This window comes from Lonchura striata, chromosome 2, assembly GCF_050655825.1.
Source record: "Lonchura striata isolate lonStrDom1 chromosome 2, ASM5065582v1, whole genome shotgun sequence".
In the NCBI taxonomy this organism is placed as follows: domain Eukaryota; kingdom Metazoa; phylum Chordata; class Aves; order Passeriformes; family Estrildidae; genus Lonchura; species Lonchura striata.
The window spans coordinates 82,822,036-82,846,513 of NC_140704.1; the positions used below are offsets into that span (position 1 = coordinate 82,822,036).

The following is a 24,478-nucleotide window of genomic DNA, read 5'->3' on the forward strand; positions in this document are numbered from 1 at the left end:
GAGAAGCCCTAATTCCTACATGACCATTTTCAGGTGTTTATGTGCTTTCTAATGTATCAATAACTTGTACTGCTGCTGACACGTACATAGATCTTCATTCCTGCCTTACTGAGATGGCAGACCAAAGGACCTTCATAGCTCTCTGCCTCTCCAATACTGGTGTGTTATCCCCAGGCTGATCTCTAGCAAACATGGCTTTATCCCTTTTCCCTTCAAGTTTAGTTTAGAGCTCTTTCAGTGAGCCCTGAAAACTCCTGTGGAAAGATCCTTTTCCTTCTTTGTGACAGGTGCACCCTGTCTGTCACCAGCAGGCTCAATGCCATGTAAATTGACCCATGATTAAAAACCCCAAAATTCTGCAGGGCAGGAGTTGCAGAGATTTGCCTGCTGTGCTCAGCAGGAACTTGTCAACATTGTCCTCTGTCATTTAGGTTGCTACATTGGACAGTGGATAGGGAATCCTCCATATCATGCATTCTATCTGCTCCTTTCGGCCTGTCCCAGGGAAGGTAGTTGAACTCTTTCTTTGTGTACTCTTTCTTTCTTACTCCCTTATTCCTCGACCTGTTTGCCTGCTCCTGGAGCTCTGTCAGTAAGTGGAGAAGCTCCTGGGCCTGGGCACGTCCCACACTACAGGGATGCTCACTGCTGCTGGCCCCTATGGCGCAAGAGCAGGACACTCTGCAGCCTGGCACCAGGGTGTCAGCATATTCCACTGGAGCTCTGCCTGGACAGCTGCCTCAGGTGGTCGCACAGTCTTGCCTAATTACTTTCATTTTTTGGCCATCAGCAAAAGATAGATGCTGATAATTTCTCAGAGAAAGAATAATGTAAGACTAATGTAGTTGACAGCACAGCTCTCCTTCTGGTCTCAGATCCTAACATAATTCTAACATAATTTTAAAAATTGTAAGATAAAAGGTTGAACTGTTCTGCTTAGTAAGTAGTAAGATTTTGAAAGGTGAATGTAATAGAATATGAAGATTTTTTAGATTGACTAGGATGCCCAAGCTTCTGGACAGTCAGAAATCCAGGGTGTACCCAGTGTAGGTGTAGATGTTCAGTCAGCTGTGTACATGCAGTAAATCAGCACTTCCAGGTACTGCCAACTTAATTGCTTGAGTGGTGCACAGATGGACTGGATCTGCACAGTAAATGTTATGTTTTCAGGATATCCCTAGTAAAATACTGGTGCAGCCCTCCAAGCTGACGGAGAAATTACATACAGCCCAAACTGTCTGTATTGATGAGCTCTCTGGCAGATGAAAAGATAATGGACATCATGATTCCAGACACTCTATGTGTTAATAATGTATCAACATAGGCAGCCATTAATGGTGTGCTGCAATTTTTGTGACATTGATTCTTTTAAGAAAAAGTTATAAAAACAGAAGTCTATAGCAAAAAATTACATTTCTGATGTTTGTGTGTGTGTGTGTACTCAAAACGACACATTTTCAGTCCAGACTGGTCAGTAAGTTAACTATCATTTTATACCGAATCATGTAGTCAGTGTGTGCTTACTGCAAGACATTTTAGAAATACTAGTTATCTAATTACATAGACTACCAACAAGATAAAGTAAGGAACAGTCATTTCAAAGATGATTTGTTTGACTTAAATCAGTGTGTTCTTTTGCTTCTCTGTAAGTAGTATTCATATGTACTCGGATTTTAAAACCTGTAATGGATAACGAATGACAATAGGAAAGAACTTGTTCTTGTAAGAATTGGTTCTAGCAATTAGAGCAAGCTAACAAAATGTTTTTGAGGTTGTATATTTGGTCTTCAGCTTAATCATGTTATGTTACAATAGATCACAGCAAGACATTATTACTGTTATGTAAAATATTCATTCCAGAATGAGTGAAGGGATTGAGAGGTTTTCGTCAGCAGTGCCCATAATAAACTGTTTTTCTGTGAGAGAGAACAGAGTGAGATAACCCCATAACAGCTCTTTGGCTCAAGGAATTTTGATGGATTATAAATTGGTACAGTTGAAGCTGATATGCATTTGGGTAGCCACAAGGAAATTTCATACGTTCTTTATGGAGGATGTAGGAAAACTTGTAGTTTCTTTGTAGATGTTTTTAATGCAAAGTATTCGAAGTACAAGCAGAGTCTCAGTTCTTTTGGGATCACTTTTCTGTCCTGTATTATACAATAATAAGTGGATTTTACAAGGCATTATTAAAACAAAGACAAGTTAATATTGATTTATCTCAAAGATGACAGACCTTTGAATATTTTACCCACATTTATGTTAGTAAGGATATTCACATAACTGTATTAACTTTATCCTTTAACAATTATTCCATCAAAGAAATACTTTTCCTTCAACTTCTGAAAGTCTCAACCTGAAAAATAAGGAATTATTTCCTTATATTTGTAGTTTTGTTTGACAGAAACCTTAGAAGAAAAGACGAGCAATGTTTCTGGGATAAGAATTTGAACTCTAGAGTACCATTAGTGTACTGTACTCCCAAATGATTTATCAGGGGAAGACCAGTGATAAATAAAAGTTTAAAAGAACCAAACATAATGAAGTGTCAGTAGAAGTAAAAGTCTAGAAAGTTTTCAAGGGCAGACAGCATTACATTAAGATCAGTAGCATTAATTATATTTTGTTTAAAATAACATTTTCAAAGAAAGTTTTTGCCATCATTGTCAATTAAAATAAAATGCTTTTTTTTTCATGGGCAACTGAGATGGCATGATACATCATAACACTACAGATATTATGGGAAGGAATATATAATGGGATTTTATTTCATAGAAATTTAAATGAGGTTTTAAAAATTATTATATCTGAAACCTAGAGTATTATTATAGTTATCTAGATACAAAATATTTAACATTTTCTTTACATTTCTAGTTATTTAGCAAAAATTACAATCTTTCTCATAATATTTCTTTTTTAGGGTCATCTACTTCGCAGAAGCTGACACTAAAATCCTGCCTAGATCTTTCCTAACTTGACAAAATACTTAGCTAAAATAACTTACTGATTGTGGAATGTATAGTCGGCAAATAGCAAAAACAAATTAGAAAGTCATAATATTATTTATAATCATGAATGATTAAAATTTTTGAGTCAAGTTACATGAAGAAAAGGAGAAACACACTAGTGGAAATAATGGATTTAAATCATGACACACTAATAATGTGATCATTCAATTTACAATGTTAAATAAATCAGTATGTTATATTCTAAATGTAATTTCTCAACATTAACTATCACTGAATTATTTTTTATTATTTTGTGACCTTGTAATCCATTAATTTGACATTAAAAGGTGAAGGATTATAACATAACATTGAATATAATAAGGAAAATGACTGTGAGAAATCAAAGAAAATATATCTGACTTTGATGCTATAAAAAAATCTTACTCTTGGAAAGCGCTTTCTTTTACTGGATTTCTTTCAGTTGTATTCTCACACATGCTAGCCATGCTGTGAGTGAGACTTCAGGCACAAGCAAACAGTGTGACCACAACTCCAGTTTCTCTTCACAAGCCTTGTAATGAAATGCAAAGCAACCAAATAATACAGCCCTATGCAGTTCATCTCATTGTCTAATGGCTAATGCTGGCCATGTTTAAGAAAGGACTGAACATTGTAAGCATGTGAATAACATGTTAGCTACAGAATACCACCTTCATTATGTAGAAAATATACCTGTGCCAGGAACATCTGCTTGTTTTTTTATAATTTCTAACCAAACTCATTCAAATATATGGGGAAAAAAAATCAAGACACTCATTTCCCAAGACACAATCTCAGATTGTTACAAATCCAAACATATTGGAGAGGGGCAAGAAGGAGGAAATTTCAGTTGGGGTAAGTTAACTGTCAGGATCATCCACAATCTTCTTGCCATTAGCACTAAGGAATAACATAAAAGATGAGATCCCCAAGCTTATCACATGTTAGAGCTGAACAGCAAACCATCCCACCCCATCACTTCTGGGGTGCTGGATTGCTATGGCAGACTACCTAACCTCAAGGAGGCAAGTTATAAGTTTTATATAAATTTTCTAGGCCACTAAAATGTCTTCCATCTTACACACACAGTCCTTCCTCACCCATCTACTATGGAATATCATCAAATACCTTAACTTAATAGGGAGGAAAATTTCCTAAAATTTTTGAATTTTTGAATTTCTTGATTATTGCTGACCTTCATACTGAAGAAGGTGGAGGACTAAAATTTCTTTTGTAGAACAAAGACAGTGAATACCACAAAGGTTAAAGTAGTTGCGTAATAGAAGAAAATAGCCAACCCTATTTTGGTTTTGGAGTTCTTGTTTTTTGTATTGTTTTGATGGGGTTTTTGGTTTGTTGGTTTGGGTTGGTTTTTTTTTTTTCTTTTTTTTTTTTTTTTTTTTTTCTTTTTTTTTTGGAACTGTTCTTTGATTTTTAAAGGCAGAAAAGTTAGGAACAACAGCCTCTGGAATGCTTGTGTTTTTTCTCAGTAATTGTAGTAATTTGATAGTATGCTAATATTCTGAATCTTTGGAATTACTGACTTTATTGAGGTTGAGAGATTCAATTGTTTGCATTGACAGATCAAAGGAAGAGCAAAATAACAAGAATACGTTCTTTAGAAGAGTCTAGGAAGAGGTGAGGATCATATCTATGTTTCTTAGAACTTTTCAAGGTCAGGTTTTTATAGGAATAAAGAATTAGGAAAATCTAAAAAAAGTCCTCATGAAATGGGTGGTAAAGTGGTTGACACTGAGGAAGAGACACTGGTTTTCAGGCAACACCAGAATAGAGTATAAGCTATCTAGACTGCATGCTACATTATTTATCCCAAATGTTTGGATTGCTTTTCCTGTTGTTCATCACTCTCTTTGCAGACTATGAGCAATTTAAGTTTAAAAAAAAAAAAGGAAAATAAAAGAAAATCAAAATAAACTGAAGTGAGTTTAGGAACTTCTGCATTACTGAAATTGCACTGTGACAGAGCTGCTGTTTATTTCATTTATATAAGTATTTTCAGTTTATTGCCAGCTTCTTCTGTGAATTTGACAGTGTAATGTTTTGTGACAGTTAAACAGTTTACTTCATGTAAATGGACTTTGATTTCAGGCATTCCAAAGAAATTTAATACAGTTCTGTCTCACACTGATAAAGAAAGAAGGATAGACATACATAAGCAACAGCATTTTTGACAGTTTTCTGCCAAGTCATGCTATGTAGCTTCAGCTGAGAAATGAAAAATAATTTTGTCTAACATTACCCTATGGAGTCTAAAAAATGTTCAATGAATTTCAGTCCTGAACTTCCAATCCTGTATATTGAGTCATGAAAAGCTCACACCATTCTGCCATGCATCACTTGTTAATGACCTTCTTTGACCTTTATAAAAAGACTTAACAAAGGAAATGAGTATCCATTGTTGTTTTACTAAAAAGGTAGTATTCATCATTAATAGCCCCATTCCAAACTGTCAAGTTCCATGAAGAAGCTATTATGCATTTTATGAGTTCATTATAAAGGTATAGTATTTCAAGATAGACAATTTACAAATTGTTATATATCTATCTTTTTGTACTGTTATATTCAGAAGGTTGCAAGAAGAGAAGGAATGCAGCACCAATTGTGCATATTAGGCTACAGTAGAAAAGTTAATGGGAAAAGCTGAAAGAGAAGAAAGGGACAGAGGACCAATTGCTCACTCAGGCTCTTCACAGTGGTACTTGATGGGAGGAAGAGTGTAAGTGGGACAAAAGAGGATCAGAATTTATATAAGAAACCCAAGTACAGTCAAGAAATGGAGCAGGTTGCACAGAGAGGCTGAACAGCCTCCATACTTTAAAGTTTTCAAGGTATTACAGAATAAACCCCTGAGCAACCTGGTCTGATCTCATCCCCTTATCATATTTTGGGCAGGAAGTTGAATTAGAGGGCTCTCATAGTCTCTTGCCACCTGAATTATTATTTTATCCTATGATTATATGGTACTGTGTACCCAACAGTGTAAAAAAGAGAAGGATTTAGGGAAGTAATAGGAAAAGGGAAAAATTATTGCCAGATGGGAAAAGAGGCAGGAAAACCTTTATTGCAATAGCTTTCTCCACTTGTTCCCTATTGCAGCTATAGAAGGGGGCAGGTATATCCAAAATTAGGAACAGAAAAGATGGCTACATCTACAGGAAAGATGTCTACAAAGTCTTCACACCAACCCTGGAAGGAGTGATGGGGCTGGAGTGGGGACTCTACCAAAGTAATTTACATAATTATGTCCAAGAAAAGCCATATATGTTAAGGGTTATCTAGAACAATTAGTTCCTTATTCTGTGTTTTGCTTTTGTGACTTAAACAGAATTGTATTTCTCTAATCTTTGCTTCTACACATTCTCTTATATTTAAATCTTGTAACACCATAAACCAGAGTCACATCACATATGGAAGATAGCCTTCCCTGGAATGATGGACATAATTGGGGTGCACTGAAATGAAATATTTGTGCTATCTATATTCAGGGCTCCTCTTGAGTTTTCATGTTGCTTCCACACTGGATTGCAGGAGTCTTTTTTGTGCTGTTAACTCTGGTTTATGCAGAGAAAGACAAATCCCTTGGTTTGTCTGGAACTTCTTTGATGAGAAGCCTGAAAGTGGAAAATGGCTTCACACTTCAGGAGTGAGGGATGGAAAGGAAACCTGTCACACTAACATAACATAAATTTGAAAAAGTCTTCTTCCTTTTTTCTTCTGTTCATTGCCCTCCAAAGATGAAAGCCAGAGTTCCATTCCTAAGACTTAATTTTTTTTTTTTTTGCCTACATATTCAAAACAGAAGTAAAACTATTAAACTCTTCGGAAGTTCACAGCTACATCGTTTTGATAGTGACACTGTAGGAAATGGGGAAACAACTATTAGCTTCACTTTAAAAGTGAAAGAGGAAAAAGATATATAAAATGTCAGCGTCAAGGATATTAGTAAATATCTATGAAGATATGTGTAAATATTAAAATAATTTCTGATTTCAGGAAAAAAAGATGGAGTTGAATGTGCAACCATGGACAATAACATTTTTATCTTATACAACTTTGTTTCTCTTTTAGTGGCAAAGCATTACTATAACACTGGTTGAGAAAGTGCAGATGGTTGCTGTAATCCTAGGAGCTCTGTTCTTAGTAGCAAGTGTGACTTGGCTTCTATGGTCAGCCTTCAGCCCTTATGCAGTATGGCAAAGAAAGGACATCCTTTTTCAAATCTGCTATGGAATGTATGGTTTTATGGATCTAGTATGCATAGGTAAGCTCAAAACATTTAAACAGCACAGACTGTGGTTTAAGACTGTGACTATTTCTATTTTTCTAATTAGTCACTCTAAATATCACTCCAGTTCTTTGCAGATTTATTCTCAGCTGATACCTTTGGCAAGTTCTGCTTTTTACAGTGTTGCAAATAGAAAAGAACCAAAAGAAGCTTTACTCTCAGATTCATCAGTGTATTCCCAAAATCTTAGCGGTGAGAGCAGGATCTGTTTAAATTTCTTGATAAAATGACTAGCAAAGTTCAGGGAGTTAAACAGATGAAAATATGAAACAAGTTATTAAAATAATTAGCAAACTTACACACTATCATCTTCTGATGCCAGTTTGAATTAGATTGTACAATCATGAATCACAAAAGAAGCCCTTGAAGATGTCATCAAACTGCACACCCAAAATTAGGTTGCACAGATTTATATAGGTCACTGTGCTAGAAATGGAGGAGAGCAGAGAAGGCAGGCATGAGTTCTTTGCACATGATAAGCAATTATGAAACACTCACACAGTGCTAACTATAGTAACTTGCTTTACCAATAAAAAGCCCCAAGTCATTTAGCTGAAATCTTGTAAAAGAAAATAGATTTTACTGCAACACTGTATTGACTACTTTTGAAATTTCTGAAAATACACTGGACCTGAGAATATTTGAATAAAAATCCCTTTAGGATTTGGTAAAAAAACCTGATTTGATTGTTAGCATATTTATGATTATTTGGAGAGAAAATTTACATTAAATATTACATAATTATATAATTTAGATAATTAAATTTACATCATTAGTAATAATGATTTACATTAAACCACATTCACAGAATTTTAATTGCAAGAAAATCCAGAAGTTAAATGCCATCTGATGTTTGCACTGACATTTCTGAGATATAAATGTTATCTGAATCTTATATGTGGGAATTGGAACAGTGCTGAATTCTGCTTTGTAAGGAACAAAGAAACAGAGTGATTCCTAATATCAAGGGTTTTGCTTCAATGTAAAGCCACATCATCTTCTATTGAAACCACCCCATTACAGTGAAAGTATTTAAATTTCAGGTACATAAGCAGTTCTGTTCATTTTGTAATTTTTGTTAGAGAAGCTTGCTCTGGAATATTTAGAAAGCCCGCAACACAGATTTTCTTCTGTGAACCCAAATCTCAGACAGAAAAGTGAGCAGAATCTCATACTTTGGACAAGTGCTCATCTTTTAAATGAATAAAAGAACTCAACTACATGTCCTCTTAGATGCTGATTTCTGAACATCCCCTCTTCAGGCTTAACACTTAATACTAAAGGCTTTTCTTTTGTTTAAAAATGCACTAAAGGAAGATAAAATGTGCTTCAGGCCCTCCAAGCATTTAATTTATATGGAATTCTGGTTTGTTTGGGTTTTTTTTCCCAATTAAAAAAAATACTTTGGTATGCATCAGCTAGTTGAAACAACCAGTTACTTCAAATTATTTTCATTTTTCTCATTTGTTTTACTGTTAAAACACCTAAATCAGATTAAACTCAAAAAATATCTGTGGGTGATCAGAAATATTACTGTATTTATCCATAGAAGTAAGTATTTGGAAGGTGACCTTCCATAAATTGGTTTATACATTACCTGCCTTTCAAGCCAGCTAGGCTCAAGCCACTGCTGAAGTGGAAGCTGCTGAACAAACGTGTACCTTACATGGAGCTTCTGGCTCAATTACACCCTGCAGGAGCAAAGCAAGCACACAGATAAACTAACTTGCCTGTCATTTAGTCAATGCATATTTTATAGAACTGTCGTAAATAATACATGAAAATTTAAATGTAAAGGTAACTACAATTAAATATATTTGGACACTGTAATGTAGTTACAAAATTCACTGCAGATATGACTTAGGAATTTACTAAACTGTATCTGGAAATTCAGAAAGCTGTATAAAGGGGTTTTGTAATTGACAAATTTTGGTAATCCAGATAAATTCAGACCTACTATTCTGCATATAGTTTCAAGTAATTTGCATTCTGTTATCTGGTTAAATCAGGACTTCTTTTAACTCTTAAAAGTATTCATTAATATAGTCAACCTCATTCAACTTAGTCTTTTTCTTCCATGATAAAGTAAGTGGTTTAGATTGATGATTTTAATTTACAATTTTCAAATAAAATTCTCTAAGAGATATATGCAAGTATTACTTATAAATTATTTCAAAAACCCAAAATACTTTCCATTATGCTGATGACTTCCAAAGGCATTAATTTATTTTACCATTATTATGTATAATCTTTTATATCATGAAGCTCGTAATGCTTCCAACCAGCTACAGGTCTCACTTAGGATCTCCTCTCCTTTCATTTGTGTTTAGTCATCCATGGCATTGTCTTAGTTTTAAACAGGATTTACAGTGAGCAAATATCTCTGCTCCCACTGTAATATCTCTTTATTTCAATGAAAAATTTATGCAGACATACAGGTTTTCCTGTGCATCACATATTTCAAGATAATGCTTGAGATACTGGTGGTATGACCAAGATTTATTCCACGTTCTTTCAGTTATGCCTCCCTACACCTTTGCAGAAACAATACAAATACTTTTTGGTTGTTTGTGAAGTGTAGATATCTTCACACAAAAAGTGTGAAGCAGTTTTTAAAATGTTTTGCTATAATTTTTAAAAGCAGTTTGCCAAAAGGTACTGACATATTTTTATGACATATTTCAAAATGTGCACATAACAATTCATTTACTAAACGATTGACTTTTATATCACATGTTGCACACCAGTCATTTTCTTATTAAGTAAATTACACTTAATTTGTAATTTACTTCTTTGTTTTTATATTTCAGCAAAAGAAAAAGCCTGAAGGTTATAGATCACCAGAATACTATGTTCTGTTCATTCTAGTGTACATGTTTTATTGGTATCTGCTGTTCTCTTTCTTCTAGTCTGAATTTTCCCAGAATTATTCCTGACAAATAGGATTGTTTTTATTTATCAGTGTTGGTCTTAACCCTACAAGTCATCACCTTCTAGCTTTCTGCATCAAGGCTGAGCATAAAGCTGTTCTCTTTGAAATTTGCTACTGGTTGAAGTATTCCTAAAGCAAATCTTGAGTATCCTAATTAAGCAGAACTACAGTCTGTGAAACCCAGAGTTATTCCAGTGATAGTGCTAGGATCAGACCATCCATGTAGGGATTACCAAAGGGAATGAGTTCTTGAAAGGAATGAATAATATAAATCCCTTATCTGCCCACTGAAGGACAGTATATCAAGCCTTCACCATTCTACTTTCTAAAATTTGCATAACAGAAAAGTAGTAAAATTTTATATTTTTTTCCCTCTGGAAAATAGTTATAACTATTGGTCATAAATGGTTCTAACATGAACAAAACATCTCACAAATAGTAACAGCTGACTTGCAATCCCAGAACAACAGTGCTGCTCCTTTTCCAGCAGTGAAAGGTAGTTGTTGCATTGCACTACACACCTGAGTGGTGCCAGTAGTACTGTGGCAAGGCAGTAAGAGATGGGAGCCAGTGCGGGGTGTGAATTGCCCTCTGAAAGCCTCTTTCTTCCCTGTTAAGGAACTTGATGCCTTGCAACATTCCTGTAACTCCTTGATTGTAAAAGGGAACAGACTGAAGTTACTTACAATGAACACACCTAGCTGCACTTTGTGTTTACTCAGAAAGTTTTTTTTTTCTCCAACACTGGGTCTAATTCTAAATAGTTTATAAAGAATTATATTACTATTTTTAGCATGGCTATGTTTCACTTTAATGCTGTAAGCAATTGATTGTTTTTTTATATATCTGTGGGCCCTAGAATAGTTTTAAGACATGACATTACTCCAAAGGTAAAGTCTGTTTCTGAAAATGATCTTTTCTCCCTGGATAAAATCTTGTGATGTTACTGGGAGGACCATTCCTAAATGATTATTTATAATATTAGTATGATAAATAAGATACAGTTTTAACTTGTAAAGACATTCAGTAGTAAAAAATCTCAAATATCTTGTGAGTCAGGGTAAGAAAACCTTTGAATACAGTGAAAGAATAGAATAATAATTGACAAAAAGATAAAAAAATAAAATAAGATTCTTCATAATCCTATTGGCTGGATCCCACTGCAATCCCTCCATCTTAGAGATAAAACCTAAAGTCTAAAGGTAAATTCTTCTTAGGACCATATGACATTTAGATAGGTCCGTCATCCAAAAACTGCTCTTTGTAGATATTAATTGGACAGAACATCTAAACTTCTAACAGTATTGAATTGTAGTATTTCTTGAGATCACCTGAATCAAACAAATATTTTTCCCCTACAAGTGTTTTGCTGTGTCCTCTGTGTTGTTGAAATCATGGTGTTTGAAACAAATCAGTGTTCTTCAGGGATTTGTTCTTGTTTCCTCTATCATAGCTACCTTCATTGCTGTGAAACCCTTAAGAGAAAGGCAATTACTTGCCATTTTCTTACAGCTCCACTCCAGTGACTAACTACTTATATGTTGAGTATCAGAACTCCTCTGGACCTGGAAAGTCTCTAAGCATTTAAAATGTACCTGGAGTTCCACTTGTTTGTGGTCTTGGTACTGTTGGTGCCAAGAACTTCCCCTGCCCCAGTTCTTTTGCCTCATCTATGTAGGTATTTTTCAATCTATAGCTCTATCAAGAAGGGAACTAATTATTTTTATGAGAGGAGTTATGAAAGTGATACTTTTTTCCTTCAGCACTGCCAAATCTGACAACTTTATGCCAAGGCTTGCAATATTTGATCCTTTGTTTTGTAGCTCTTTAAAGTATATGTGACTGACAGCTTCCACTATAAAGGAAATTTCTCATCCTTGGCAATGTTTGAAAACTTTTAAAACATAATTTCAATAAATCCTGAAAGCCAAAAGACAGTAAAAAAGAGCTCCCTGAAAGAAGTCATCCTACAATTTCTTGTGTTGCAATTTTGGAAATATATTTTGACTGTTTAAATGTACTATGTACCTTAACGATCCTTTCTCAAATACTTCCTTCTCTATTCTGAAATATGTTTTTCAGGTGGAGTGTAAATATGTATCTTTACTTTGGAGCAAATAGATTGTTTTAACTTTACTTCATCACAAACTTGAGAGAAGTTGGACCAAATAATGTTGTGTTCCGGGAATAGGTTGAGGAAGATTATTTTCATCTCCTTTATCAACTTTATAGGAAATCCAAAAGAACACAAATGAATTAATCTTTGTCCCAGCATTAAAACCATGGCTAATTTGGTTTGTAGAGTCTGTACAAGATCAAATACATTTATTCTTTTTTGTATCAAGCCAGTCTTGAAAGTACAGTTATGTATCAATTAAATTATTATGATAAATTTTAAAGACAGGTTACTTTACCTATATCTGAGAAGATAAAGATAGAAATCTTGCAATCAGGAAAAAATTCCATTAAAATGCTTTGCTGCTACAAAATATATTTAGAATATTTATTATTTAATTAAGTTTGTTTTGTGCTACTTTTTCTATATTGGACACTTCAATGAATTCTAGGCAACTTGAAAGCCTTACAGAGATGCTGCATTCACTATCGTGTCCTTCTGAAAGAAAGCTTTGTATTTCTCCATCATTCAGTGTAATGACCTTTAAAAACATGTTAGAGTAGGTGTTGCTATCTGCAAATCATTGCACTTGAATGTGAGGTTTGCTGTTTGTGTAAATATTTTTACTACCCTTTCAGCTTTACTACCCTGTCATTTTCTGTGAGCATCTCCTTTCTGATATCAGTTAGTCATGCTAAAGGACATCAGATACTTAAATTGCAATTTTCTTGTGTAGAAACAGGTGATATACAATCTCTTGGGCTAAAGGACACCACAGATCATATTATAGATGTGGCCATGTATAGGAAAATCTTAGGCAAGGAGCACACTGCACAAAAGATTTATAAATGTTTTTGGCTAGGCAGATTGCTCTCTTCCCAAAGCAAGAAGAGAGAAAAAACAGGTGGTGCTGCTCACATGTAAGTGTCCTCAACCAGGCTGGCTGAGGAAATAACAAGTAAGAAGGCAGAAGTCCCATGTGTCTCCCCAGTAGATCCCTATTTGAAATACTCAAATATAAAGAGTGTGAGTATAAACATATACATTCATACAAAAAGTTACGAGCTTCATTTCTTTAAATAAGCTGCTTGAATGCAAACAATAGGCATAAATATTAGCTACATGGAAATTCACAAGTAGATTGGTCTCTTGAGGACTCCAGAAATTCTGTATTTTCCTTGAAAGACCTTTTAAGAGATTTCTGGATCTCAGGAAAAAGATAATTTACAACTTTTTCCTATTGAATACTGAAGAGAAAGAAGAAAGTCTATCATCTTTACCATGCTCATTGTAGTTAATAATAACATTTAATTTCTTCTTGTTCTAAAGAACAAGACAGGAAAGTAATTATATTTTCAGCTTTTTCATAAATCTTCTGTGCTCCTAAGTTGAACTGGGAGTATGAAAGCAGTTAAATTTGTCAGGATCTGTACTGAATTCTACAAAAAATTCTTAAATTAAGGACTATCTTGTTCATTGCAGAAGGTCTAACCTACTTAAAAGTCTAATTAAAACAGTACAAATCTCAGTAAATAAATAGTACTTACCATGAACAAGGGCAGCACTAGCATAAACAGTCAATATCCAAATCTGCCAGTTTTGCATTGGTTTTCTTAAATCTGAATAATTTATTTAGTTAGGCATGCTCAGATTATTCCAGAACTGGTTATGTTGAGCTTTTATTCAGAACAACTTTATTTCCTCTGCCTGTTCCTACCTCCCAAACAAATGAATAACCAGTTGAATTGCATATGCACAGTTTATTTGAATTATTAATGTTATGAGTAATTTAATTGCATCTGGAAATTGCCAGAGCCATTAAAATGTGCTCAATCTGTATTTGCTCTCAAAATGTTATCCACTGACATTTTGTATATATGCTCTTTTTTTCCTCTTACTTTCAGGACTGATAGTCCACGAAGGTGCATCTGTTTATCGAGTGTTTAAGCGCTGGAGAGCTGTGAATCTACACTGGGATGTGTTAAATTATGATAAAGCCACGGACATCGAAGAGAGCAATCGAGGAGAATCCTCAGCAGGGAGGACATTGTGTCTGCCACTGACTGCATTTAGAAACAGAAGTTTAGTTCATCCAACACAGTTAACCTCACCGAGATTTCAGTGTGGCTATGTGTTGTTACACCTGCTCAACCGCGTGAGACCTCAGGAGGATTCATCAGAGGATAACTGCTCTGGGGAAGTAGTGATGAGGGTGACCTCAGTGTAAAGATTGTGCTCACTGTGCTACACAGATAAGGATAGTGTGCCCTGGTGTTGCAGGACTGTGGAATGTAGTTATGATGAACGGTGAAACCATTAACACTTGAAAAAATATATACACTTCTTTTTTTTTTTTAAATTTAATGTTTTTTATATGATCAGATAAAACACAAATACATTTTTTCTGGGGGAAAAAAGTATTTTGCTTTTTATATAGTCTGATTTATTGAATCTTTTTTCAATTTGTACCTGAGGTGTATGTAACATAGCTTAACTCTTAGGTCTTTGAATGATGAGGAAACTCATTTTTAAGTAAAAAGATATATTTAAATGTATTTTCTTAAACTCTGGCTTTAATCCACTACTGTTATTTTTTTCCACTTTCATGAGGATTAAACTGGACAACATTCTTCCAAAAAGAATAAAAATGTTAACATGAGTCAAATATTTTTCCTTTTCTGTCTTTATTTTGCTCTTGTTTATATCTCAGTTCAGGTGTGTGAAAGTAAGGGAGAGATATATTGTCTTTTGCATTTAAGCAGGAAGTCCAGTGGGTGTTCTACAAAACCTAAAGGAAGATGGGAAGTCTTTTCTTTTAGCTCTCCCAGTTGTTCATGCCAGATATCAGACACAAGTATGACACAGGAGAAGAGTCTTGTACTGCCGAGTCTCTTAAGATCTGCAGAGGGCTGGTGCTGTGCCTGTGCACAGAAGTGACATTACCTTCTGAGCAGCACTGCTGGAATTAGCAATGTGTGACTCTTTAGTATCATTCTAATTATAGGTCATTGACATCCCTTTAAAAAAAAATAAAAAAAGAAAAAACGTTCATTGCAACTTCTGGAATAATAATAAATCCTGATAGAATTGGATGTATAAATAATACAGAACCTTAATTTTGCCAGGGAACATATCCTCATACTAAAAATGAGCCAATATTATGACAGATCAGTGCTGTGAAGTTTGCTTCTCTTGTTTCTGTTTCTAATAGAATTTAAGCAAATAGTAATGGAAATTAAAATAATTTTAAACTTAATAATAAGCCTGTTGAAGATTGAGATAGAAAAGTAAGGCTGAAATTAGCCTGTGTGCACTAGCTTACTCAAAACAGTTTTGTAGCATCATAGAATATACTGATTTGGAAGGAACCCATCAGGAGCATCAAATCCAACTCTTGATCCTACACAGGACACCCCAAGATTCACACCGTGTGCCTGAAAACATTGTCCAAACACTTCTTGAACTCTGTCAGGCTGGTGCTGTGACCACTTCCCTGGGGAGTCTGTTCCACTGCTCAGTTCACCTCTGGTGAAAAATCTTTTTGCGATACTCAGTCTAAACCTCTCCTTACTCAGCTTCAGGCCATTTCCTTGAATCCTGTCACTGATCATGAGAGTGAAATGGTACCCGTCTGTCATGGTTTCACCCCAGTCCAGCAGCCACTCACTCAGTCCCCCACCAGTGGGACATGGGAGAGAATCAGAAAGATAAAAGCCAGAAAACTCATGGGCTGAGATAAAGACAGTTTATGAAGGAAAGTAAAAGCCACAAGCACAAACAAATTTTAACAGGGAATTCATTCACCACTTCCCATGGGCAGGCAGATGTTCAGCCATCTCCAGGAGAATGAGGCCTCATCACACATAGTGGTTACTTGGAAAGACAAAAGACATCACTCCAAACATCCCTCCCTTTTGTCTGTCTTCCCCCCACTTTATATACTGCACATGATGTCACATGGTCTGGAATATCTCTTTGGGCAGTTTGGGTCACCTGTCCTGGCTGTGTCTCCTCTCAGACTTCCAACAACCCTCAACCTCCTCACCAGCAGGGCACTGCAGAAATCAGGAGAGGCCTTGGCTCTGTATGAGCCCTGCTCAGCCATTACAAAAACATCTCTATCAACATCTATTACCAACCCTGGGCTCAGCATAAATCCAAAACACATTCTGTACCAGTCATTGTGAAGACATTTAATTATACTCCAGCCAAACACAGCACATTCCACTCCTTATTCTATAGCATTTACATCATGCCAGGTGTCTCGCTATTCAATACAATTGCAGTAACCACCACCTTAACCAACACACTGCCCCTCTGCTTCCCCTCATGAGGATGTTGAAGACAACAGTGAGGTCTCCCCTCAGTCTCTTCTCCAGGCTGAACAGACCAAAGGAGCTCAGTTGCTCCTCATATGGCTTCTTCTCCAGATCCTTCACCATCCTTGTGGTCCTCCTTTGGGTCTCCTTTGCATGTTCTTTAATAGTTTAGTGTCTTTCTTATATTGTGGCATCCAAAATTGCACACAGCACTTGAGGTGAGGCAGCCCCAGTGCAGAGCAGACCAGGACAATCCCCTCCCTTGCCTGGCTGGTGATGCTGTGCCTGATGCCTCCCAGGACAGGGTTGGCCCTCCTGGCTGCCAGGGCACTGCCTGTTCATGTTCAACTTGCCACTGAGCAGGACACCCTTTCCACAGCATTGCTTCCCAGCATCTCATTCTATACACACATCCAGGGTTGCCCAATCTAAAGTACAGAATACAGCACTTGATCATGTTGAACTTCATATGTTGATGACTGGCCATCTCTCTAATTTGTCAAAGTCTCTCTGCGGGGTCTCCCTGTCCCTGAGGGTGTCAACATCTCCTCTCAATTTAGTGTCATCAGCAAACATATTTAGTGTTCCTTTGAGTCCTGTGTCCAAGTCATGAATGAAGATGTTGAAGAGAACCAAGTCAGGGATGGAGTGTTGTGTTGATCTTGTGTGGCTGTCAGATCCCCACCCAGCTTCTCTATCACCCTTCTCAACAGAAGAGAGAGGGAATATAGCATGAAAAATCTCGCGGGTTAAAACAAAGATACCCCTCTTATTCCCAGGCTCAGGTTCAACACTTCACTCACAACTCTTTTACCTTCTCCTCACTGGACAGCACAGGGGGATGAGGAATGGGGCTCTGCGGTTAGTCCGTAACAGTTCCTGTCTGCTGCTCCTTTCTCCTCCTCACACTTCTCTGCTCCAGACTTGTGCTTCCCCATGAGTTTCAGTCTTTCAGTATAAACCTGCTCCAGCATGGACTCTCCATAGGATACAGTTTCTTTGTCTGCCAGCCTCGATGTCAGCTGCACCATGGTCTCTCCAGGGTTTACAGGGAAGTACCTGCACCACCAGGACCCCTCCAGGGTCACAGGGCAATCTCTGCTTGGGACAGACTGTGTTTAGTATGTTTAGTATCCTCTCATAGGTCACTTCTGCAGCTCCCATCCCCACCTGCCCCATGGGGACCTGTGCCTAGTATAGAGATAAACATTTTTCTGTTTCAAAATAAGTTTATCCAATGGCTGATAATGGAGTACTGAGGCTGGAAAATTCCATCTCACAAATCAACAGGATGGTGCTGAAATCAGTGCATGCCTTCCTTGTATAAGTGGTTTACATGCCACGACCAGACACAGGAGGTCTCTGTAACTACACTTGGAAGGAAAATAGAAATAATTTAAGCACTGGTGCTTAAAAGCTCCTTATATATTCATAAACATTTATCTAATGAACTCTACACAGGGCCCAGCAGTCTGTGTTGCAGTCTCACAAGCTCCAAGTTACATTTACTAAATTACAGATGTCTTACTGCTCTCTAACCAATTAATATGAAAAGCAGTACATAAGTCATGAACAACAAAATGCTGTCTCAAAAACCCAACTTATTTCCTTCATGGCAAATTACAGCATACAACAGGCACTCTCCTTGAGAAACTATGAGAATTCACTTCTAGTTTATCTTTAAACAATTTCCCAAAAGAGGCATTTGGGGAGAAATAAAAGATGAAACTGTGACTTGGGAAGCCTGCTCTATCACTGAGAAATACTTGTTCTTAATTACTGTTTAAATGAAGGCTGCTTTCCCAGGAGGACCACAGCTTCACTTGACCAAATTGAGATCACAGATAGTAACTCAAAAAGCATTTGCAATACCAGCATAATAAAGTATGCTGTGATCAATATACTTATGTTTCACACCTTTTAGATATTTGTGATCTCTGGGATTTAAAGAATATTTAGTGATCTTTTACAGCATCCTAAGAATAAAATTAAGAACTATAAGAAAACATTTTATTGTTAAGAAAACTTTTTGATTCTCATGCAAATGAGTAAGGTGTTGGGGAAAACAAAACTCACCAGAAAAAAAAAATCAATAGATATAATTTAAGAGAGGACAAGATTTATGTGCACAGATATTTGAAAGACACCTAGGTCTAGAGCACTTAACAACTCGTGAGTGAAAAAAATGGTCCAACTAAGATAAATAAAAATTGCTTGTAAGAGAAATGTTTATGGCAAATATCATAAAAGCATTTTTAATGGTAGGAGAACTCAATTTCTATGGCACAGTAATTTTGCATATGAATGCATTTATGTATTTCTGTATGTAGAAAACAAGATCAAGAAATTATAAACAGCAATGGGATTAGTATAGGCAGGATGTAGTTGTTAAAAATAATGGAATTGTGTTGTCCTGCAAAATATTTTCAGTAGTAAGAGTGGCTAGTACAGGATATGAACATCTTTTCATTGACCTTGTATTTGGATTAGTGCAGTACTTGCAATGTTGTAATCACCTACATGCCAGAAGATGAATTAAAATGAGATAGGTGCATAGAGAGAATATTAGGATAAGAAAGGAGCAGGGACTTCTCTTCCAGTCACTACAGGGAGGGGAGGAAGGGTGTGCGCAGAATTAGAAGAGCCTGGCTTGTTCTGTTTAATGAAAGTGGAGAGTGAATGTTATTTTTCTCAGTTAATACATTGCCGAATAAAATTTATTTTAAGCAAAGGACAAGCCTAAGACAGCAGAAGAACTCAAGGACACAAATAGATCAGAAATAAATTTAGCTAGAAGTTCAAGGTAGTTTTAAAATATTCATGGAATGAATCACAGACAAAAATTCAAACTGAAAGGACCCACAGGAGGACATCTAATCCAAGCAACAGAGTCAGCTTTGAGGTCAGACCAGGTTGCTCAGGGTTTTAAGCCATCAGGTCTTGAAAATCTTCAAGGATGGAAATTGAACAGCCTCTATGGGCTACCAGCTCCAGCTCTTGACTGTTCCCAGAGTAGTGTTTCCTTCTATTCCACCTTTTCTCTTGTTACAGCTTACACCCACTGTCTCTCATTCTCCCATAAAGCCCCACTGGGAAGTGGATGGCTCTGCTCTCTTGATAACCCCTCACTGGGTCCTGGCCAGCTGCTGTTGGGCCTCCCCATAAGCTATCTCTTTTCAAGGCTAAATAAGGCCTGATTCCTCAGCCTCCCTATGCAGGACAGGTGCTTCTGCTGAATTTGTTCAGTTGCTTCACGTCTTTCCTGTACTGGGCTCTGCAAAGCATTAGAAGATGAAAGAACTTAGTGGTGAAGACAAAGGCAAAGAAGTCATTAGGGACATTGGTCTTCTCTGTGTCCACTGCCACAAAATCACTCTCCCCACTGAGCAGTGAGAACAGAGCTCCTTCTTTGGCCTTCTACTGCTCACACAGAGGATGAAGACCTTTGTCTTGCTCTTGACATCCCTTCCAGTTCCAGCTGAGCTGGGCTTTCCTAACCCCACCCTTGAAAGCCTGGCCAGTATTTCTAAAGTCCTCCTCTGTAACTTGGCCCTGTTTCTGCCTCTTTTTTGTGGCCATATTCCAGAGGGGTTCTCTCATGAGTTCTTGGCTTAGCTGAGCAGGCTGCTGATACACCTTGCTTGTTTTCCCAGGTATCAGGATGAACCATTCTCATGTCATCAATATAGTCATGTCAGTTCCCCTCAACTCTTTCACCCTTCAGAGCTGCTCTTGTGTGATCTCAGCTGCCTCTGTCCTGGCCAAGATGCTCACCTGGTGCCCCACATTTGGGCTCTGCCATTCTCCTCCCTTGCTCCCCTCAGGATCTTCAACTCATCTCTTTTACACTCACCATAGCTAAGGCTACCATGGGTCAGCACCTCCCCTGGTGGTGTCTCATTGAAATGGATAGCAGATCTATCAGTGTGATCCCATGGGATGGCCCAACAGGCCCTGTATCAAGAAGTTGCCCCTGACTCGATCCAGAAACCTACTCCTGCATGTGTCCTGACATGTTGCCTCTCCATCAGTGACAGGGAGGTTCATGGACTGAAGGAATACCAGGCTCTGCCCTCCCCAGACTCCCTCAAAAGGTTTTAAATCCTCTCCTTCAGTCTGACCCTGTGGTGGTCTCCCTGTGCTGCTGCCCTTCCTTCTCTTCACTTGGTTCTGACTCACATCCCTCTGACTCACCAGACCCTCAGCTGGACCATAGGAGACTCCACATATCCCACCTGCTACTGTAAGCCTCGGGCAACCCTCCTTCTTATCCTCCCTGCCTGACTTTCCTTCTTGTCTTTCTTGAGTGTCACTGTGAATTACTGGAAGAGCCTCCAAGAAAAACACTGACAAAAAATCCAGCCTGAATCAGAAGGGTTTTCATGACTTTATGAAAGTAATTGACATGTCATTACTAGTGGTGGCAGAAGACTAGGATTAGTACCCTTCTGTCCTGGTTCTGACCAGGACAGGGCTAATTTTTGCATACTGGGAAGAGGCATAGCCAGGACCTGGAGGTTATTCTATACCACCCCAACTTCCTCTCTCTTCTGGGAAGGAGTGATTACTCCTGGTAAAGTAAGCATGATGGAGGGAGATGTCTGGTATTGTCTGTTGTTGGGAGGGGGTTGCATGTGAATAATTTCTTTTCTTGTACCCCCTGTCTTTAGTATTGTAGCTGTTACTGTTTGTTTCTTGTCTCATTGCTGTTAACAGTAAATTGCTGTGATCTCAAACCATGATCTTTACCTATTGTGCCTCCACTTCTCTCCAGAGCAGTGCATGGTTTGGAGAGTCCCAGTGAGGGCAGTGAACTAGGGAGAACCATTCCTAATCCACGACACCTTCCCCATCTGTACTCATTTCAATGGACACAAAATGCAAACATCTCCTCTTCTGAAGAATTTAATGTCTCATCCAAACAATTAAACTTTTTTCTAACTAATCTAGTTAAGTGAGAGACATTTAATGGACACTAGAAAAAACACCATTTACTTAAACCCTGGAACTAGATATAATATAGAGTCCAGTCTTGCCTGCAGTTCCAGACAGAGAAAAAACACTGGAAATCAGACCACACGTCAAACCTGCATTTCAGTCTCCATCCTCTTTGGATACTAAAACCACAGTAAGAGAACCAAGGTTCTAATTCAGAAGCTAAAGGTTTCTACCACCACCTCTGGGAAGTCACATTTTTTCCATTTTCCTTGCATTAATTACCACTGAGAGTAAAACAACTTAGCTATAAGCAGCATAAGGGCAACTTTTGAGTTTCTCTTTTGGGACACGGTAGAAATAGCAAGAATTGTGCAGGGTACAGCCCTCACATTCATATGACTTTGAAAGCAAGGAAGAATCAGATTCTGCTCACTCGAGAATAGAAATGTTGGCTCTTAAACTGAAGATCACTATCCCAAAACCATAGTGGTGAAACTCAACAAGGCTCTCAAGGAAAAGTTATTTCCAGTCACTACTGTATACATAAGGTTTAAAGTTTACTTTAGATGTTTAAAGTAAAAAACCACACAAACAACCCAGCTCATAACATATAGATTACCATTAGAGGCATATAATTTAGGGAGTCAAACTGAGCACCACTCCTTAAACTGGAAAGACTCAATAATTCTTTTGAATATCAATAAGAAAACTGATAGAAACAAAAAAATATGCTTAATAAAGAGTTTTTTGACAACAGAAAGCTAATGTGATGGGAGCTCTGCAAAATAGCTTCTCAAATAAACAATAAAGCAGATTCTCATATCTTTCCTTTCGAATTACATTTAAAATTTAACTTTTTAAAAATAATAATGTAATATTTAAAGCAAAACTTTCCATATATTCTCCTCTTGCAGCTGGGCATCATCGGTATTAATCTGCTCTGGTGCATAAATCAAATTCAGTAATTCAAACAGCACTGCAAAGGTATAGGCAGACCATTTACTGAGCTCTGCCAGTCTGATTATACTCCACACAAAGCCACAGTGATTTGACAGGAATTTTTTTACTCCATTCATAAGGTACCATGGAACCCATCATGAATGCAAAGCAAGCTACTGATGGCTCCTCAGAAATTAATTTGCAACTTGGACTCTACTGCAACAGAAACTTTGAGGAAAAGGTATATTTGATTTTGTTGTTGACTTTTCATACTAGTTGCTTCATAATATGAGTCTTTATTAACTACAGAATGTCTTAGTTTATTGCATTTCTATTCTGTAAATGACATATCAAGGAATGATTATTAGTAGTGAAATCTAACTCCAGTCCATGTACAGCAGAGCACAGGACAATACAAGTGGATGTTACCACACTGCAAAGCATAGTTCTCCCTCTGAAAACTTTACCAGTGTTTTCAAAAGAACTGAAGATTTCTAGTAGATTGAATTTGAAAATAATTTGTCAGATCTGCAAATCTGTAAATTATGTACCAAGAAATATGAACATTTTCTAATATTGTAAAATACGAACTGTTAGCCAGTTTTGTGAAAAGAAATGAAGACACTCTTTAAAACATTTCATCCTTCTTGTTTGCCTTAAGTAAAAAAAATAGTTTTAATAAGTCTCACAACACTTTAACACTTTCAAAAGCCCTAGTGAGTTATCAATTCCTAGAAATACCTCTTGTATAAGAAGAGATAAAGCAGTGTTCAGGGATGAATTGACTACCTTAAAAAGGACACCAAAAATATATTTAAAACCCAGTCATGTTGGATTTTATGTATTAAAATTAGAAAAGAAGTTTTGGTTCCTTACACATTCACAAATTTGTCAGGTGGGTTCTAACACTCCCCCTAGATTTAAGAAGAGATATTTATAATACATTGTAGAGTGCAACCACAGTCTGTATTAAAGGTGATGCATACATTAAAAGCAGTTACATGGCAACAAAAATAAAAAGGAAACACTTGGAAACAGGCCTCTGAGAAGCATAAAACCTTTCAAAGATCACCTGCAGATAACAGGAAAAAGAAGGAATCATTAGCATAATTTCCTCCTGCTGTGGACACTCAGCTATCCTGCAGGTTTCTAGAAACCCATGAACATCCTCCTGCCTAATGAGCTCCCTCCTGACAGACCAAAGTTATCCTTTCCCCTGGAGCCTCCTCATGTACAAACTTCTGGATGAATTTGACCCTTACATGTCACTATTTGCTCCCTTACTTGAGAAGCATTTGGCTTGAGGGCCTATCCTCTGAACAACAGGATGTCTCAGCTGGCCGAAAACTTGTAAAAGCCTCATAAAATGACATTTTCAGCAGGAAGCAGCTGGCTGGAGCCAACCACAGAACTTGTTTTAACACCAGACCAAGCAAACAGTGCTGAGCTAGATTCATGCTTGCAAGTCTGTCCAAATGCCAGAATCTGGGATCAGTCATGGGCAGAGACCAGAAATTGCACTAGGGTCACCAAAGGAGGAGGAGTTAAGGTGAACGAAAGGGACTTAGACAACAGTAGCAGGCTTTCTTCAGTGTCCACTGCTCCTTCCTAGCCCAAAACCTCCCTTTGTCTTACACATAAAGCTGGAAAAGGAACAGCCAAACTTCTGAAAGCAAAAAGTATGTTGGATAATTTATCCAAAGATCCTGTTTATCAGGCCTGATCAGCACTAGTTCTTGAGGAAAGAGTACTTCTCCCCTGTTACAACCTGCCACCAAAAGGCAAGAGGAACTCAAGTTCTTGTTAATAGATCCCTTGGGACAGATTAGTGGGATGTGACACTGAGTGCTCAGTGTTTATAAATATATATATATTTATTTTAGAACAATTTGGTTGCAATGGAAAGCAGGTATGTATCCCTTTTGGTTGTTATATCTATAG

The 24,478-nt window shown here is 37.1% G+C and overlaps 1 protein-coding gene across 1 annotated transcript in view; it reads left to right on the plus strand.

Annotated features, from left to right (window-relative positions):
- The window catches only part of MARCHF11 (membrane associated ring-CH-type finger 11), a 35,916-nt gene extending 20,910 nt beyond the window's left edge, over positions 1-15,006 (plus strand). Inside the window, exons 3-4 of the mRNA XM_021545705.4 lie at positions 7,077-7,269; positions 14,246-15,006. Coding sequence (XP_021401380.1) covers positions 7,077-7,269; positions 14,246-14,568 — 516 coding nt within the window. The 3' untranslated portion in view covers positions 14,569-15,006. The remainder of the gene's footprint in view (positions 1-7,076; positions 7,270-14,245) is intronic.
- The last annotated feature ends 9,472 nt before the right edge of the window (positions 15,007-24,478 follow it).